This window comes from Mobula hypostoma, chromosome 27, assembly GCF_963921235.1.
Source record: "Mobula hypostoma chromosome 27, sMobHyp1.1, whole genome shotgun sequence".
NCBI lineage: Eukaryota > Metazoa > Chordata > Chondrichthyes > Myliobatiformes > Myliobatidae > Mobula > Mobula hypostoma.
The window spans coordinates 24,074,538-24,093,098 of NC_086123.1; the positions used below are offsets into that span (position 1 = coordinate 24,074,538).

The 18,561-nt window shown below is 43.1% G+C and overlaps 1 protein-coding gene across 2 annotated transcripts in view; it reads left to right on the forward strand.

Annotated features, from left to right (window-relative positions):
* gas2l1 (growth arrest-specific 2 like 1) overlaps positions 1-18,561 on the forward strand; it is a 109,007-nt gene that overhangs the window by 47,735 nt on the left and 42,711 nt on the right. For both annotated transcript variants that reach the window (XR_010016212.1, XM_063034106.1), the window contains exons 2-3: positions 3,313-3,420; positions 8,839-8,935. Coding sequence is in view for 1 of the 2 variants with exons in the window: in XM_063034106.1 (XP_062890176.1) it covers positions 3,313-3,420; positions 8,839-8,935 (205 nt within the window). In the remaining variant the exon portion in view is untranslated. The remainder of the gene's footprint in view (positions 1-3,312; positions 3,421-8,838; positions 8,936-18,561) is intronic.

An 18,561-nucleotide genomic window follows, 5' to 3' on the forward strand; every position in this document is an offset into this window, starting at 1 on the left:
CATGTGCGATTACGTTATGGTTCATCAACTTAACCCATCAGTCATTTCAATTGAGCTACCAGAAAATTTGACATTCATAGCATAGTGTCGGTTGTGATGTTATCACTGTCACCAGAAACAACAATCTGAATGCACGAATTTGAAGCTTGTTCTTCTCTTCTGTGGCTGCCTGTTGGAAACGTCAGCGCAGATGTACAAGTTTTATACATCTTATAGTGGACAGCATTCTGACTGGGTGTATCACAGTCTGGCATGGAACCTCCCATGCACAGGATTGGTAGAGGCTCAGCCATCTTCATCTCTGGCACAATCCTCTCCACCATCGAGGACGCCTTCTAGAGGTTTTGCCTCAAGAAGGTGGTGACCAAACTTTAAGGACTCGACACTCAGGACACGCGCTTTTTTTCTCATTACTACCACCAGGCAGGCAATGTCGGGGCCTGAGGACCCTACTCAACCATTTAGGAGCAGCTTCTTCCTCTCCACCATCAGTTCATTGAATGGTCGTCGGCACTATTGCACTAGTCTCACTCAAAGCCTGCCTCAGCGTTGCATCTCTGTTCCGCTCTGTCTGGTACCGAAATTGCAGCATCCTCTACTTCTGTGGGGCAGCACGATAGCGTAGTGGCTGGCACAGCGCTCTACAGTGCCAGCGACCCGGGATCAATTCGCACTGCTGCCCGTACAGAGTTTGTGCAACCTCCCTGTGAGGTTCCTCCGGGTGCTCCGGTTTCCTCCCACAGATAGGTTAATCGGTCATTGTAAATTATCTGGGGATTAGGCTAGCGTGAAATTGGTGCATTGCTCTGCGGCGTGGAAGAAAATAAGCAAAGTGCGATCCCAAGCTTTCCATGTCCAGAATTGAAATGTGAACGTGTGTGGCTCTGGGCACAAGATTTGTTCTTGTTTTATACACAAATTGCTTTCACGCCCTTGCGATAAAACACTGAGATTTTCTAACTTGTTGATTAAAATGCTGTCTGAAGCAACATTTGAGCAGTGGGTAGCTTGAGTCTTTTTTAGTCTATTTGTCATGAAACACTTTTTGTGTTTTGACTGCTGTGACTGCCTCTCGGCCCAGCTACACAGCTCACTGCTTCATTTGTCCAGTATCTGGCACTTACTCAGCTGGCACTGCTGTTGTTTTTTATTCCAGTCACTTTAGACTAAATGATGAGAAAATGTCACAAACTCGCACCAACAAAGGCTTTTCAGTTCATAAACGCGTTATTGACAAAGCAAGCTCTATGTGTTAATGCTCAATGCGAAGGAGCCCTCTTCCCTTGCTGGTTGTGAGTATTTAACCTTGTTCTGTTCTTTCACACACAGCCCTCTCATAAACATTAAAATGTCTTGGATGAGACACAGAATGCCTTCATTGGCACTGAAACCAAACACAGCAGAACTCTTAAAGCTGTAATCCCCTGAAATGGAAGGGCTGTGGAGGTGGGGGTGGAAAGACCACCTGGTGTCATCAAGATGCCGTCTTGTACAGATTATCTAATGGATTTTTCACACACTTGTACCGACGTCCCATTCTGTTCCAGGCAATGCTTTTGTTCCCAATGTCTTCTCTCCTCATCGTCATCCTTATGTGCCGTGTCATTTGGCATGGGTGATCATGGTCATGACCAGGATTGTTCTTGGCAAATTGTTCTACAGAAGTGGTTTGCCATTGCTGGCTTCTGGGCAGTGTCTTTACAAGATGGGTGACCCCAGCCACTATCAATACTGTGTCAGAGATTGTCATGCCCGGCATCGGTGGTCGCATAGTCAGGACTTGTGATTATGCACCAGCTCCTCATATGACCATCCACCAGCTACTCCCATGGCTCCATGTGACCCTGATCAGGGGTCTAAGCAGGTGCTACACCTTTCCCAAGGGTGACCTGCAGGCTAGCGGAGGTAGGGAGCACCTTACACCTCCTTCGGTAGAGACATATCTCCACCCTGACACCCATCATTGCTAAAACAACTGAAGGTGTATTCTTCTGCCTGTACCCCATGTGAGTAGTCTGGTACATAAACTGCTTGTATTCTCTCTCTAAATTCACATCACGGAATTGGCAAATTTTGTTGTTAGGGGTGCCACATTTTCATCTGTCCTCTGTGATGCTTTGAATTTGCCGTTACAGTTTACAAAGGTTTTAATCCAATAATTTTATTTTGCAGGGAGGCAGTGTTTCCTTAAAGAATCAAGTTTAGAAATTTCACTACAGTAATTCTCAGCTTCTCTGTCATAGATAGAGAGTACTTGTGTAAGAGTCTTGGACTAGGGTGCCTAAGACTTTTGCAAGGCACTGTATTTGTCAACTTGGAGCAGAAAGCGAGTTTGTAAATCTGGCAGGAGCAAAGGATGTTAGGAATGGCAAGGGTAGAGTGCCATGGGAGGGGTGTGGGACAAGTGGCAGAGAAGGAATGCCAGGGGCAGGGGGGTGACATGGCTGCACGCACACCCCACCTTGAGACATCAGGCAAGGTAATTTGATTCCAAACAATTATTTTATTGATCAATACAGAATGTCTCTCTAATGCTTCCCATTCCCTTGCCCTTTTCCCAACCATGATTCCCCTCTCCCTGCCCCCCTTCCCACTCTCAGTCCACAAGGGAAACCCGTGTCAGAATCAGGTTTATCATAACTCACATGTATCATGAAATTTGTTTTCATTTGTGGTAGCAGTACAGTGCAATACATAAAATTATATATATGTTGTGCTGTGTTGGCGCGTGGCCAAGTGGTTAAGGCGTCAGTTTAGTGATCTGAAGGTCGCTAGTTCAAGCCTCAGCTGAGGCAGCGTGTTGTGTCCTTGAGCAAGGCACTTAATCACACATTGCTCTGCGATGACACCGGTGCCAAGCTGTATCGGCTCTAGTGCCTTCCCTTGGACAATATCGGTGGCGTGGAGAGGGGAGACTTGCAGCATGGGCAACTGCTGGTATTCCAGACAACCTTGCCCAGGCCTGCGCCCTGGAAACCTTCCAAGGTGCAAATCCATGGTCTCACGAGACTAACGGATGCCTATATATATGTTTAAGACTTTTGCATGTTACTATAGATAGGAACTATGTAACACCGTTTTCATTCCAAGTTTTCGGTTAACTTGTTTGCTATTAAAAGATAGAGTTTCTTCTGGAGAAAATAATCCCATAATTTGTACTATTATGTTGTCATTGAAGAACCATTACAATTTCAAAGTTTTAGTGTAATTATATTTTGAAGACAATTTATCTCACAGAGGAAAGACTATTAAAGATACAGACACTGACTGTAAACCAACAATCTACTTAACCCTGTGCTCTTTCTCCCTCAGGTGCGTGAGATCCTTGGCTACTGCTCTTGTCCTTCCCAGTTCCCTATGACTAAAGTATCCGAGGGTAAATATAAAGTCGGTGAGACCAGCACGTTGATCTTCATCAGAGTAAGAGTCTTGTGCCCTAACCATTTTTAATTCTTTTTACTTAGAAGCTGTAATGTATAGTTACAAATAAAATATACAAAGGAGCTTCATGTAGTAATATTGAGACATGCCCCAGTGAAATGAAATGGCAGGTTAAACAAGTTTTAGCTCCTGCTCTGTTATGTGGTATATTTGACCCATAGAATTTCAATTATATAACCATATAACCATATAACAATTACAGCACGGAAACAGGCCATCTCGGCCCTTCTAGTCCATGCCGAACTCCTACTCTCACCTAGTCCCACCGACCTGCACTCGGTCCATAACCCTCCATTCCTTTCCTGTCCATATAGCTATCCAATTTAACTTTAAACGACAACATCGAACCTGCCTCAACCACTTCTGCTGGAAGCTCGTCCCACACAGCCACCACTCTCTGAGTAAAGAAGTTCTCCCTCATGTTACCCCTAAACTTTTGCCCTTTAACTCTCAACTCATGTCCTCTTGTTTGAATCTCCCCCACTCTCAATGGAAAAAGCCTATCCACGTCAACTCTATCTATCCCCCTCATAATCCCCCTCTCAACCTTCTACCCTCCAAAGAATAAAGACCTAACTTGTTCAACCTAGATTATATAGATTCAACAATAGGTTCAACTTGTTCAACAATAGATTATATCTGTTGTTCGTTCGTTATGTGTCATGTCGTATGATGTTGGCAATAATCTTTCTATGACCATGATTGCTCTTGGCAAATTTTTCTACTGAAGTGGTTTGCCATTGCCTTCTGAGCATTGTGTTGGCAAGACAGGTGACCCCAGCCATTATCAATACTCTTCAGAGATTGTCTCCCTGGTGTCAGTGGTTGCATAATCAGAGCTTGCGCCAGCTACTCATACGACCACCCACCACCTGCACCCACGGCTTCTTGTGACCCGGATTGGGCGTGGGAGGGAGGCTAAGCAGGTGCTACACCTTGTCCAAGGGTGACCTGCAGGCTAAAGGAGGGAAGGAGTGTATTGTACCTCCCTTGGTAGAGACGTATCTCCAACCCGCCACTCAAAATTATACCTATAACCCCTATAATAAATGCAGCAGAAATCATGAACATTTTCTTCCAATTTGAAATTCCACTGGCATAATCTGAGAGATTGAGTCATGTTTGACCATCACACTTAGTTTCGATTGGATGAAGATATATTTCTGTCCTCAAAGTGCAGAGTGATTAAATATCCAAATATAAAGGGCTGTGGAAAAAGCAAAGCAGGGCATGCTTAGGAAGGGAATTTTACATGTATGGAATTATCGTTATCAGTGTACTTTGCCCACACTTGTTTTGCAAAGGAAACAGTCAAAGGTTGGTTCTGTTAGTCTTCCAGGACCAGCTCAGACGTGACGCCCAGCAGGCAAAGTGCGCTCATTTTTAGAATGCTTGCTTGTGGAGGAGTTTGTATTTCCTGACAAACACGTTGCTTTCTCGTGTAAATGCCACTCCAAGGATCTTACTGTTGACTCCTCAAGGTACAGCTGATATGAGAGAGTGACCTCTCACTCCACTCGCAGACTAGAAGTTATTTCCAGTGGATGTGACATCTGTTGGGGTGGTCAAAATAGAAATCCTTCTGTAAGTAAGAAAATACAAAAAAATTTGAGTTCTGCACAAATTCCTTATTGTCGTGATAGTGCTGTGCAATACAGAAACAGGCCATTCGGCCCATCAGGGCCATGTTCGGCTTTTTACCCAGTTATCCTGATCCCATTTAGTCATAGAATCATATCTAACTACTGATAAGGAATCAAATACATGCTTTGTGCTTCAAGGCAATGCTACTTCAATATAATTATGCTTGTATTCATTTATAAAGTTACTTTGATCCAGAATGCACTCTCTGAAAGTGTGATTTAAATGGATTCATTAATATCTTTCTAAAGTGAAGCAGATCAATAATTGCAGATATAAAATTACAGGACCATGGGGAAAGGAGTAAGGGAATGGGATAGCTCATTCGAGGAGCTGGCACAGATGTGATGGACTGAATGGCCTCTGTTTTGGTCCCATAAAGGCAAGAATGTTTGAAATTAAACGAGGCAATGATCCAGCTGATTATGTGGGTGCCCTCTTTTATTTGCTAGCTCTGTTCACTCCAAGGTGGTACTGCTTCTGTTTCTAACGTTTACTGGATTCGGTTAATGAATTTATTAATTAGTAGAGCTTATTTATTGAGATACAGTGCACACTTCCAGCCCTTCAAGCCACGCTGCCCAGCAATCCCACAATTTAATCCTGGACTAATCACGAGACAATTTATAATGACCAATTAACCCACCTTTAGACTGTGGGAGGAAACCCACATGGTCACAGGGAGAAGAATTCAGCGGCAGGAATTGAACCCAGGTTGCCTGTACTGTAAAGCATTGTGCTAACCACGACGCTATCGTGCGAATGAAGGGGAGAATAAAAGAAAGGGCTAATGTAGGATTAACGTAAAGGGGTAGTTAATAGCCAATGCAGACCGAATAAACTGAAGATCCTTTCTCTGTGAAGTATCATTCCATGACTCCATCTTTTGTGGGACTCCTGTCACATGAGATTGATCATTATTTGCCCAGATGTTTTCAATGCTGCGATGACTGTGTATTTGTTATTTTCAAAAAGATACAACATCGTCATGAATTCACTGTCATCATTATGCGCCATGTCATATGATGTGGGCGATCATGGTCTTTCCGTGACCACGATTGTTCTTGGCAAATTTTTCTACAGAACTGGTTTGCCATTGCCACCTTCTGGGCAGTGTCTTTGCAAGACGGGTTACCCCATCAATGCTCTTCAGAGCAGGGGTTCCCCAACGTTTTTTTTTATGCCATGGACCCCTATCATTAACTGAGGGGTCTATGGATCACAGTTGGGAGCCCCTGCTCCAGAGATTGTCTGCCTGGCATCAATAGTCACATAACCAGGGCTTGTGATATGCTCCAGCTGCTCATATGACCATCCACCACCTGCTCCCACGGCTTCACGTGACCCTAATCGGGGTGGGATGGGAGGGGCTAAGTAGGTGCTACACCTTGCCCAAGGGTGACCTGCAGACTAGCAGAGGGAGGGAGTGCCTTACACCTCCTTTGGTAGAGACACATCTCCACCCCACAATTGCGTGTCTTCAAAATTGGGGGAAAAAAACGGTAAGCACAGTTAACTTACACTGGCAATATTAAAGGAGAAAGGTTCAGATTGGCACAGTGAATTTCTGCTTCTACATTAAATTGCACATATCCTAAATCCTGCACTAAATGAAGTCTGCTGCAAAGCTTTTTCCTGTGCCTTTGAAGTTTTGCTCATTACCAGGCTAGTCATCAATAAGCAATCTGTCATTGGTTATTACTCAACAGGAGAGTGAAAATTACATTGAACGTGAGGTCCAGAGAAGGGGTGAGTCATTGAGGTGCGAAGACCATCAAAGGGGACAGTCAGTAGAGTAAGCATCAGATATGGAGCCTGGGAAAGAAACAGACAATTGGCTTAGGACATTTCAAAGCCTTTCTGTCTGAGTAATAAGATAAGGTTCTGATAACCTGTTTGGTTAGTCACCCAACGGCTAGGAATCAGACAACCACCTGACCTCTGGGTGTTCTTTTTTGTAGTTCTACGCCTCTGCACTCAAGTTGATTACATTTTAAACTTGTCCTTAGAAAAATGAGCTTGTTCCAAAGACTAAAGAGAAGTGAGTGTATGAAGTAGCTATATATTAAAAAGAATATGATGGAACGTTTTGTCTTCTATCAGATCAAGTCAGGTTTATTGTCATTTTACTGTATACATGTATACTGTCAAATGAGACACTTCTCCGGACTGGGGTGTAAAGCACAATAGTACACGTACTGAGTGCTCTCGTCTGAGTGCTACTGGTACCATGTAACCCAGTACTACCTGTCACATGGTCGGGTAGTTGGCAACTAAACCGGCTCCCCCACCAGGCTTGTCCGGTGAGGAGGGTGGCTAGACACCCTGCAGGACGAAAAACAAGACCTGTCAAAGGGTGGATGAACCCTCTTGTAGGGTCAACGGCCATCTAGCAAACACGTGCCGTGAAGCGTGGAAAGGGCATTCCTTGCATCGAAGCTTGGTCTGACTGCAGCAGAACTTCCCCCAGTCGTCTTGGACCCCACCATGCCGCTGGATCCGGGAGGGGATGTCGAGAGGGTGGGTCTGGACCTGTGCAACCCCCTACTCACCTAAAATCCATTCACACACACGCTGTTCCTTTCTACTGAAAGGAACCATCATCATCCTATGGGATGGATGGCCAGAAGAAAGAAGAAGAGTACACGTCACACTTAGTAAAGTAAGAATTAGTTCAACAAATGAATTGTGCATAAATTAAATATTGAAGGGTACAGCACTAATTATCTGGTGACTCTTCGACTGTGATGCAGCAGGGAGTTCAGAAAGCTAATGGCCTGAGGGAAGAAACTGTGTTTCCCGTCCTCAACAGTCTTGTCTTGATGCATCGGAGTCTCCTGCTGGATGGTAGAAAGTCAAAGAGGATGCTGGATGGATGGGTGGGATCTTTGATAATACTAAGGGCTCTGTGTACGCAGTGCTCCTGTTAAATGACCCTGGTGGATATCTGGCATATAACCAGGGATTGTTTAAAGAATCACAAATCACTTCCTCCCTGTCCGCTGCAATAAGATCAGGTCCTACCTTCATGAGCAAGGAGAACTTGCTTGTGCTCCATCTCTGTGTGCTCTGAGGTGCTGATAAGGCCACTAAGATTGCACACCCCCCCCCCCGCCCCATGGTGACCATGCTCAGTTACAAAGACTCTTTTCTGGAAATTTTGTGGGCCAAGTTAGTAGAGCCACTGCCTCACAATCCCACTGACCTGGTTCAGTTCTGACCTTGAATGCTAACTGTGTGAAGTTTGAACATTCTCCTGGTGACTGTGTGAGATTCAGTTTCTTCCCTGTGCCCATGACATGTGGGTTGGTCACTTTAAGTTGCCCCTAGTACAAGAGTTCTCAACATTTTAAAGCCATAGACCCTTACCATTAACCAAAGGGTCCATGGAGCCCAGATTGGGAACCCTTGCCCTTGTAGGATCTGTGGATGTTGGTGGGGAGAACTTTTACCAGGGATATATGGCAAAAAAACTGTAAGTGGTATAAATAAATATTAGTGTAAAGTGCTCTGGAAAATTACTACATTATTTTAAAAATCCATAAATAAAGTTCCTGACCTTGTCATTGTGAACTGTGACTCAATTCCCTGTGGTGTGAAATGGCTCCTGTTACCTTTTCCGGTAACCTTTTGATCCCCTGTATGAACCCTCATAACTGAATTAACTAAAGAATAATACAAATGTATTGATTGATTCTTAAAGCATTTATTTATGTACTTAGGGGATCAGCAGTTTACTTTCTGTTCTTCCGGCAGGTTCTGAGGAATCATGTGATGGTACGTGTTGGAGGAGGCTGGGATACCCTTGAGCACTATCTGAACAAACATGATCCCTGTAGGTGTACATCATCAAGTAAGTACATTCGTGAAGATGGATTCCAGTTCTTGCCATTTCCTCTCTTTCACCTTCACTGTTCTCTCTAAACTGCGTGGGTACATGGCCACGCAGTTACTGAAATGCTCCCATGCACATACCCCTCGTTGCCATGCAGCTGGAATATTCTTCTATATAATGTTAACAAAGTTTTGAAATTATGCAAATATAATTCTGACATCCATTAATACAGTTGTGGCATATCCTATAATTAACTGTGCACTAACGAATGGAATCCATAATAATAAACATACCACAACTTTTACTTTGAAACATTTTAGAGCTTCAACATATTTACGTTGTCATTGTTTCAACTTATAGCACTGTTACAAATTGTAACAATAAACACAGAATGGAAGTCGGTAGCTCATTGTTAGTAAGCCGCCAGCCCGCTGAATGCGAACACTGTCTAATTTTAAAAGATTACAGAAAGTGAAAGATTTTCTTTGTTGTGCTGTATTTCATTATACCTTCCAATTAATAAAAACAATCCAAGTGTGTTTTTTCACTTTTTGTTCTAAATACTCATAGTATGCATATTACAAGCAAAATCATTTAAAGTGCCATGCATTTATCAGTCTGTAGTGGGGGGGGGGACTAGATTTCTTGCTCAGAGCAATAATTGGCCCACACGTCTGTAGAATAATTGGCGAGAGGGTTGTTTACTTTGTGGACTCCTATAACAAGCTGTGATCACCAATGTGATTTCAGTTCATGTTTAACATCATCTTGGACTTGCAATAAGCTAAATGCAGCTTGTCAATATGAAAGTAGCAGATAAATTGTTAAATAAGATTAACTGAATTATCATTTGGAATGCATCCAGCTTATTCCTCAGACTTTAACACAGCATGGGCATCTGTAATCATAACACATCTACTGCTCCAGGCTATGCCACCAGCACCTCTCACCTGTGGCCTTTGTGACGGGGGAGGATGAGCAGCACCAACATCTGCAGGTTCTTGTTGGCTCTTCACTCAACCCTGGAGCATCTGGACAGCAAAGAGGCATGCAGTAGGATGCTACTTATTGACTCCAGCTCCGCATTCAATAACATCAGCTGTTCAAAACTAATCAAGACCTTGGCCTCGATTTCCTCACTTTCAAATGCCAGTCAGTTTGGATTGGCAGCAACATCTCCTCCACAATCTTCTCCAGCACAGGGGCACCACAAACCGTGTGCTTCGCCCGCTGCTCTGCTCACTTTACACTAATGACCGTGTCTCTAAGCACAGCTCCAATGCCATATTCAAGCTTGCCGATGGCACCACTGTCGTTCGCTAAATCAAAGGTGGCGATCTGTTGGTATGTAGGAGGGAGACTGAAAATCTGGCTGAGTGGTGCCATAACAACAACTCAATGTCAGCAAGACCAAGGAGCCAATTATTGACTTCAGGAGGAGGAAACCAGAGGTCCATGAACCACTCCTCATCGGACGATCAGAGGGGGAGAGTGTCAGCAACTTCAAATTCCTTCATGGTACCACTTTGGAGGACCTGTCTTGGGGCCAGCAACTACGAAGAAAGCATGGCTAAATCTTTGACAAATATCTACAGATGTGTGGTGAAGAGTATATTGACTCTGTACGTCACACCCTGGTATGGAAACACCAATGCCCTTGAATGGAGAAACCGGCAAAAAGTAGTGGATGCAGCCCAGTCCATCACGGGTAAAGCCCTCCCCACCACTAAGCATATCTACATGGAGCGTTGTTGCAGGAAAGTAGCAACCATAATCAGGGACCCGCCACCCCACCATCCAAACCATGCTCTCTACTTGCTGCTGCCATCAGGAAGAAGGTACTGGAGTCCCAGGACTCCCACCACCAGGTTCAGGAATAGTAACCCACCCCTCAACTATCAGGCTCTTGAAGCAGAGGGGATAACTTCACTCAACTTCACTTGCTGCATCACTGAAATGTCCTGACAATCTTGTAAGACCATAAGACATAGGAGCAGAATTAAGCTAGTCTGCTCCGCCATTCCATCATCGCTGATCCCGGATCCCACTCAACCCCATACACCTGCCTTCTTGCCATATCCTTTGATGCCCTGACCGATCAGGAAAATAGCAACTTCTGCTTTAAATATACCCATGGACTTGGTCTCCACCGCAGTCTGTGGCAAAGCGTTCCACAGGTTCACTACTCTCTGGCTAAAAAAAAATTCCTCTTTGCCTCTGTTCTAAGAAGTCACCCCTCAATTTTGAGGCTGTGCCTTCTAGTTCTGGATACCCCCACCAGAGGAAACATCCTCTCCACATCCACCTTATCTAGTCCTTTCAACATTCGGTAGGTTTCAGTGAGATCCCCCCACATTCTTCTAAATTCCAGTGAGTACAGGCCCAGAGCTGCCAAACTCTCCTCATATGTCAACCCCTTCATTCCCAGAAAAATCCTCATGAACCTCCTCTGGAATCTCTCCAATGACAACACATCCTTTCTGAGATATGAAGCCCCAAATTGTTGATGATACTCCAAGTGCGGCCTGACTAGTGTCTCATACAGCCTCAGCATTATCTTCTTGTTTAGTATTCTATCCCCTTTGAAATAAATGCCAACATAGCATTTTCCTTCTTTACCACCAACTCAACCTGTAAACTAACCTTCAGGGAGTCTTGCACAAGGACTTCTAAGTCCCTTTGCACCTCTGATGTTTGAATTTCCTCCCCATTTAGATTATAGTCTGCACTATTGTTCCTTTTACCAAAGTGCATTATCATACATTTCCCAGCACTGTATTCCATCTGCCACCTTTTTGCCCATTCTTCCAATTTGTCTAAGTCCTGATGCAATCACATTGCTTCCTCAGCACTATCTATCCCTCCACCTATCTTCACATCATCCGCAAACATTGCCACAAAGCCGTCAATTCCATAATCTAAATCATTGACAATGTGAAAAGTAGCAGACCCAATACTGACTCCTGAAGAACACCACAAGTCACTGGCAGCCAACCAGAAAAGGCCCCCTTTATACCCACCTGCTACCTCCTGCTTGTCGACCTTTCCTCTATCCATGTCAGTACGTTTCCTGTAACGCCATAGGATATTATCTTGCTAAACAACCTCATGTGTGGCATCTTATCAAATACCTTCTGAAAATCCTAGTAAATGACATCCACTGCCTCACCTTTGTCCACCCTGCTTGTTACTTCCTCAAAGAACTCTTAACAGATTTCTCTTTATAGAAACCATGCTGACTTTGACTTACTTTATCATTAGCCTCCACGTAGCCCGAAACCTCATCCTTAGTAATAGAATCCAACACTATCCCAACCAACTGGCCTATAACTTCCTTTCTTTTACCTTCTCCTTTCTTGAAGAGTGGAGTGACATTTTCAATTTTCCAGTCCTCTGGGACCATGCCAGAATCAAGTGATTCTTGAAAGATCATGACCAATGCATCTGTTATCTCTTCAGCAAACTTTCTCAGGAGTTTGCCTAACACTTTTTCCTTTGTAATAGCAATGGCACTCACTCCTGCTCCCTGACACTCACAGACCTCTGACACACTGCTAGTGTCTTCCACAGTGAATACTGATGCTAAGTACTCGTTAAGTTCATCTGCCATTTCTTTGTCCCCCCATTACTACCTCACCAGCATCATTATCCAGTGGTCCAATATCAAGTCTCACCTCCCTTTTACTCTTTATATAACTGAAAAATCTGTTAGTATCCTGCATTATATTATTGGCTAATTTACCCTCATATTTAATCTTTTCCCTTTTTATAGCCTTCTGTTGGATTTTAAAATCTTCCCAATCATCTGACTTCCCACTCATTAAGTTCACTTTTGCCCACTCACTTTTGCTACCTTGTATGCTGTTTCCTTGGCTTTTATGCAGTCCTTAACTTCCCTTGTCTGCCATAGTTGCCTACCCCTGCCATTTGAGAACTGCCTCTTCTGTGGGACGTACCTATCTTGCGTTTTGTGAACTAATCCCAGAAACTTCAGCCACCTCTGCTTGCTATCCTTCCTGTCAGTATCCTCCTCCAATCCACCTGGGCAAGCTCCTCTCTCATGCCTCTGTAATTCCCTTTATTCCATTGCGGTACTGATACATCTGACTTGTGCTTCTCCCTCTCAAGTTGCAGTATGAATTCAATCATATTATGGACTCACTTTCAAGGACTCCCCACCTCATGTTCTCGGTATTTATTTATTTATTGTTTATTTCATTTTCCTATCTTTAGTCTTTGCACACTGGTTGAACATCCAAGCTTTCATAATAGTTATTATTCTATTATGGACTTATTGAGTATGCCCACAAATAAATGAATCTCAGGGTGGTATATGATGACATATCTGTACTTAGATAATAAATTCACTTTAAACTTTGAGGTTGTATGCCTTTCTGCTGTGCATGTTCATCAGTTCCTTCACTGTCACTCCAGAAATCTCCAATCCAACGTTGTGGCAGTGTCTTCTTTAAAAAGTGCCCATTGTGGTACAGAAAGGCAGCTCTGCGCCTCTAGACCGAGGGGAAATGGGGCTGAGCAACAGAAACCCGAGGTGCCACAACCCTGTAGATGAACAAAAAGAAAAGTGGCTTTTGGGTGTGAGCAGGGTTGGGCTTGATTGTGGGGGCCCCAGTCTCACGGATCACCAAAATAAATTAAACTCGATCACCCATCACGTTTCAAAATCATTTCCTGTCGTCAGGCTGCAGCTTGTCCCTGTGGCCTGGGCGTGTAGCTGAGGCGTTTAATTTAGCCTGCTTGTTATGAAGTTATTGAGGTAGAATCATCTGAACTGGCCCAGCTGCATAATTACTTTCCTGCTTTTTGGAACCTAGGCTTACCATGAGCTATCACAAACAATTAAAAAAAAACTTTAGCTCGTTAACGGCTGCAATCATTAAATCTTTATGACAAGTTAAAAATTTCCATTGCTTCACGTTTTTCTGCTTGGAGGTGTTGGCTTCGTTATCTGCTTCGTTTCCATGGTTCCCGGCAAAACACCAGTACGTTGGTCACAACGCCTCTTCTTGTAAGGCTGGAATGGATCGTGGCAGAGCCCTTCAGCCAACTAGAATAAGAGTAATCACGCCAAACTTGGTCTTGTCCTTGTAGTGGTGTTTTGGCAGAGATCAGAAAGAAACCCTAAGCTGCAGATGCTGGTAATCTAAAACAAGAACAGAAAAGGATGGAAATATTTGGCAGGTTAGGCTGCACCTGCAGGAAGAAAGAACGTAGCACAGTACAGGCCCTTCAGCCCGTGATGTCGTGCCAACCCTTTAACTTGCTCCAAGATCAATCTAACCCGTCCTTCCCATATAACCCTCAATTTTTCTTTCATCCTTGTGTCTCTGTAATGGTCTTTTAAATGTCCCTGATGTATCTGCCTCTATCAGGGTATTCCAGACACATTTCTCTCTCCTTAAACAAAAACCTGGCTCCGACATCCACCCACCACCCCCTCCCCCACTCTCCCATACTTTCCTCCCAACACCTTAAAGTTATGTCCCCTTTAAGGTGAATTATTGGTGTGATTATAGTTGGCCATGCACTATCAATGATGGTTTAGAGCAGGGGTTCCCAACCTGGGGTCTGCACACCCTTGCTTAATGGCATTGATCCATGCCATAAAAAAATGTTGAGTACCCCTAGGTTTAACATTTGTAGGTCCATGTTATGGTCCCTGAATAGTAGGGTTACAATTGCTTCCTTCCAATCCTTTGTTACAAATTTGGAATGTAGGATGGTAACCAAAGCATCCACTGACCATTGTCATGTTTTACAAAACTCTGGGAAGTACATTGGTTGGCCCTCCTGTTCCTTAGGGCTCTATCTTGCCAACCTTTCATGCCTTTTTTTAAAAAACTATTTTTAATTTCCTTAAGTTCTTCAACCTTGCTATACCTTTTGATTTTTGGCAGATTTTTTTTTGTTCCATGAATACAGACGCAATGTATTTAACTCCTTTGCAATTTCTGTATTTCACATTAGAAGTCCTGCCAGAGCCCATATTTGCTTGGCTAATACTTTCTTTTTTGTACATCTGTGGAAGATCTTGCAATTTGTCATTAAGTTTCTTGACAGTTTACATATCAATTATCCTCTTTCAATTTTTGCTCTTTCCCTGCTGCAGTCTGAAGTGCTCCTAATCCACAGGCTTACTATTATTTCTGTCAACATTATAAGCCTCCTTTTTTTAGATTTAGTGCTATCAGTAATTTCTCCTGTCAGCTATAGACAGACCACTTTTCCTGTTGGGTTTTGGTGTTTTTTCAGGAATGCATCCGTTTTGCAAATGATAGATTATTCAGTTATATAAATTTCCTTTGTTCACTTTGTTTCAGATTCAATAACAAAGCTTTCAAAGACAATATAAAATATGCCCTACATCAAGGTTATTAATGAACGCTTTTTCATTCGGCAATGTGAAAGTCGTCTTTTCCTTTGGTTCCTGAACATGTGGATCTATAAAACCATCTGAATTGGACTCTCTTCTCATCATTCACTGATTTGCTCTACACAGATCTGCATACTCATGAGGTCTGCCCCAGGGCACACAGGTTCCAAGAATCGGTCATCTGCCCTATGATTATAATTTAGTTTGTCCAGTCTGTGTAGATTAAATTTCTCCACAAGTATAGTGTTTTATCAAATCTTATGATCAGGATACAAGGTACATTTATTATCAAAGCATGTATGCAGTATACAACCCTGAGATTTGTCTTCTCCACAGACAGCCGCAAGACAAACCATGGAACCCCCAAGGTGCAAAAAAAATCACGCAAACAGCAAAACAAGGGGTGAAAAACACAAAATACAAAACATCAAACCACGAAGTCATTAAAACAGTGTAGGAATGCTGAGCTCAGTTCAATTTGGCGGACGTACACAGATCAGAACATGCATTGTTAGGAATTTGCATTTCATTTCCTTTAATTCATCCGATGGAGTATCGAATCTAGTTTAACTAGTAATTTATTTAGTGAGTCTCGAAATTCATTTAATCCAGTATAACTATGGCATAAACTCATGATAAAATGTTCACTCTGATCTGACCATCCGTGTCCTAATAATAAACCAATTCATTGCTAATTTAAAAGAATAATTGGATTATCTAATATTTAATGAACAGTGTTAAATTTTGGTTCTAGTCTCTGACCTGTCACCTAAACTACCACTTCTCTTGCAAGACTGCTGCATAAGATTATTTACGTAAATATCTTAGAGTTATTTTTGCTAAATGAAGGATAACACTCCAGATGAAGGGCATTCTAAAACAAGTGTGCACCATGCCACAGCTACCTCAAAGTTCCAATAATGCTAGTTCAATCCTGACCTAGGATGCTGTCCGTGTGGAGTTTACCGGTTTGGCTGTTATCCTTCTGGTTTCCTCTTTATTCTCTAGTTTCCTTTCACATCCAAAAGTGTGCAGGTTGGCAAGTTGATTGGTCCCTGGGAATTGCAGCAAGTGTGCAGACGAGTATTAGAATCTGGGTGCAGTTGATGAGAATGGGACTTAATTTTCAAACTACACTTATTAACAAAGTATGTATGCAGTATATAACCCTGAGATTCATCTTCTCACAGACAGTCACGTTCAAAGGGCTACGGTAGGAAACTTTGTCACATGGTGTGAGCAGAATTATCTGCAGCTTAATGTGAAAAAAGACTAAGGAGCTGGTGGTGGACCTGAGGAGAGTTAAGGTACCGATGACCCCTGTTTCCATCCGGGGGTCAGTGTGGACATGGTGGAGGATTACAAGTACCTGGGGATACGAATTGACAATAAACTGGACTGGTCAAAGAACACTGAGGCTATCCAGAAGAAGGGTCAGAGCCGTCTCTATTTCCTGAGGAGACTGAAGTCCTTTAACATCTGTCGGACGATGCTGAGGATGTTCTACGAGTCTGTGGTGGCCAGTGCTATTATGTTTGCTGTTGTGTGCTGGGGCAGCAGGCTGAGGGTAGCAGACACCAACAGAATCAACAAACTCATTCGTAAGGCCAGTGATGTTGTGGGGATGGAACTGGACTGTCTCACGGTGGTGTCTGAAAAGAGGATGCTGTCTAAATTGCATGCCATCTTGGACAATGTCTCCCATCCACTACATAATGTACTGGTTGGGCACAGGAGTACATTCAGCCAGAGACTCATTCCACCGAGATGCAACACAGAGCGTCATAGGAAGTCATTCCTGCCTGTGGCCGTCAAACTTTACAACTCCTCCTTTGGAGGGTCAGACACCCTGAGCCAATAGGCTGGTCCTGGACTTATTTCCTGGCATAATTTACATATTACTATTTAATTATTTATGGTGCAACTGTAATGAAAACCAATTTCCCTCGGGATCAATAAAGTATGACTGTGACTAAAACATCAACCTCCCACGTGCAAAAAAAAACAAATTGCGCAAATGGCAACAAGAACATCAGCCTTCCTCGTGCCAAAAAAAAACCCCAAATTGCACAAGCAGCAACAAGAAAGAACAAGCAAAAACACAATATAAAAGCACAAAATCAAAAGAGTCCAATCCATAAACTGCAGACCCAGAACTATGCTACCATCCTCTGGGGAGGGAGGGAGAGAGAGATCTCATTCGAATGCAGGGGCCTTTCCTCTGGAGCAAGGGTAGAGAGACCATCACACGCAGACACCTTCCACGCTCTCCTCAAGGTTTCAGTATTACTTGACGCTTCAGTTGGTGAGATCAGCAAGAAATTGAGTCAACCATGAACCCCGTCTCTAAGCTTCTTGGCCTCCAGAGCACTCATTTCCCAGAATCTCCTCAGAGACAGCAAAGCGCCATATTGCTCAATGGTCCCGAAAACACTCTATCAAACTTTAGATCACAGGCTCCCAACAGTACCAGAGCCACATTTGAAAGAAAAAGGAACATTCCAGTACAGTGTAGACCAATTGGCCCACAAAGTTGTGCCGATCTTTTAACCTATTCTCAGATCAATTTAACCCTTTCCCCTACATAGCCCCCTATTTTTCTATCATCATTGTACCTATCTAAGTTTCTTAAATGCCCCTAACGCAGGGGTTTCCACCTTTATTTAATGCCATGGACCCCTCCCATTAACTGAGGGGTCTGTAGACCCCAAGGTTGGGAACCCCTGCCCTAATGTATCTGCGTTTACCACCACCCTTGACAGAGAATTCCATGCACTCACCAGTCTTTGTATAAAACAAAACTTTGCCTCTGACTTTCTAGTAGAGTAGAACTTTTCAAAGCATTGCTTTAAAATCTTTCTTTAATTTGGCCTACTAGTCGGATTACTTAATGGCTGTTGACGTTGAATATGTTTATATAATTTGGTATATTTGATTACATTTTATTCAATATAATGTTTCTTTTTACTTATTATTTTTAACTTTGTCTCTTATTTATGCATATGTCGATTTATCTTTACAATCTATGTAAGGTAATTTGAGCTTCAATCTTAATGTATGAAGGGTGCGATATAAATGGAGTCATTTTTATTATTGTAGTTCCCCCTATAGTTTCTTCCAGTCGCCATGAAATTATTCCCCCTTGTTTCCTTGCTGTTTGACTCCCTTGCATAATAAATGCATAAGTCATAGGAGCAGAATGAGCCATTCAGCCCATCGACTCTACTCCACCATTCCATCATGGCTGATC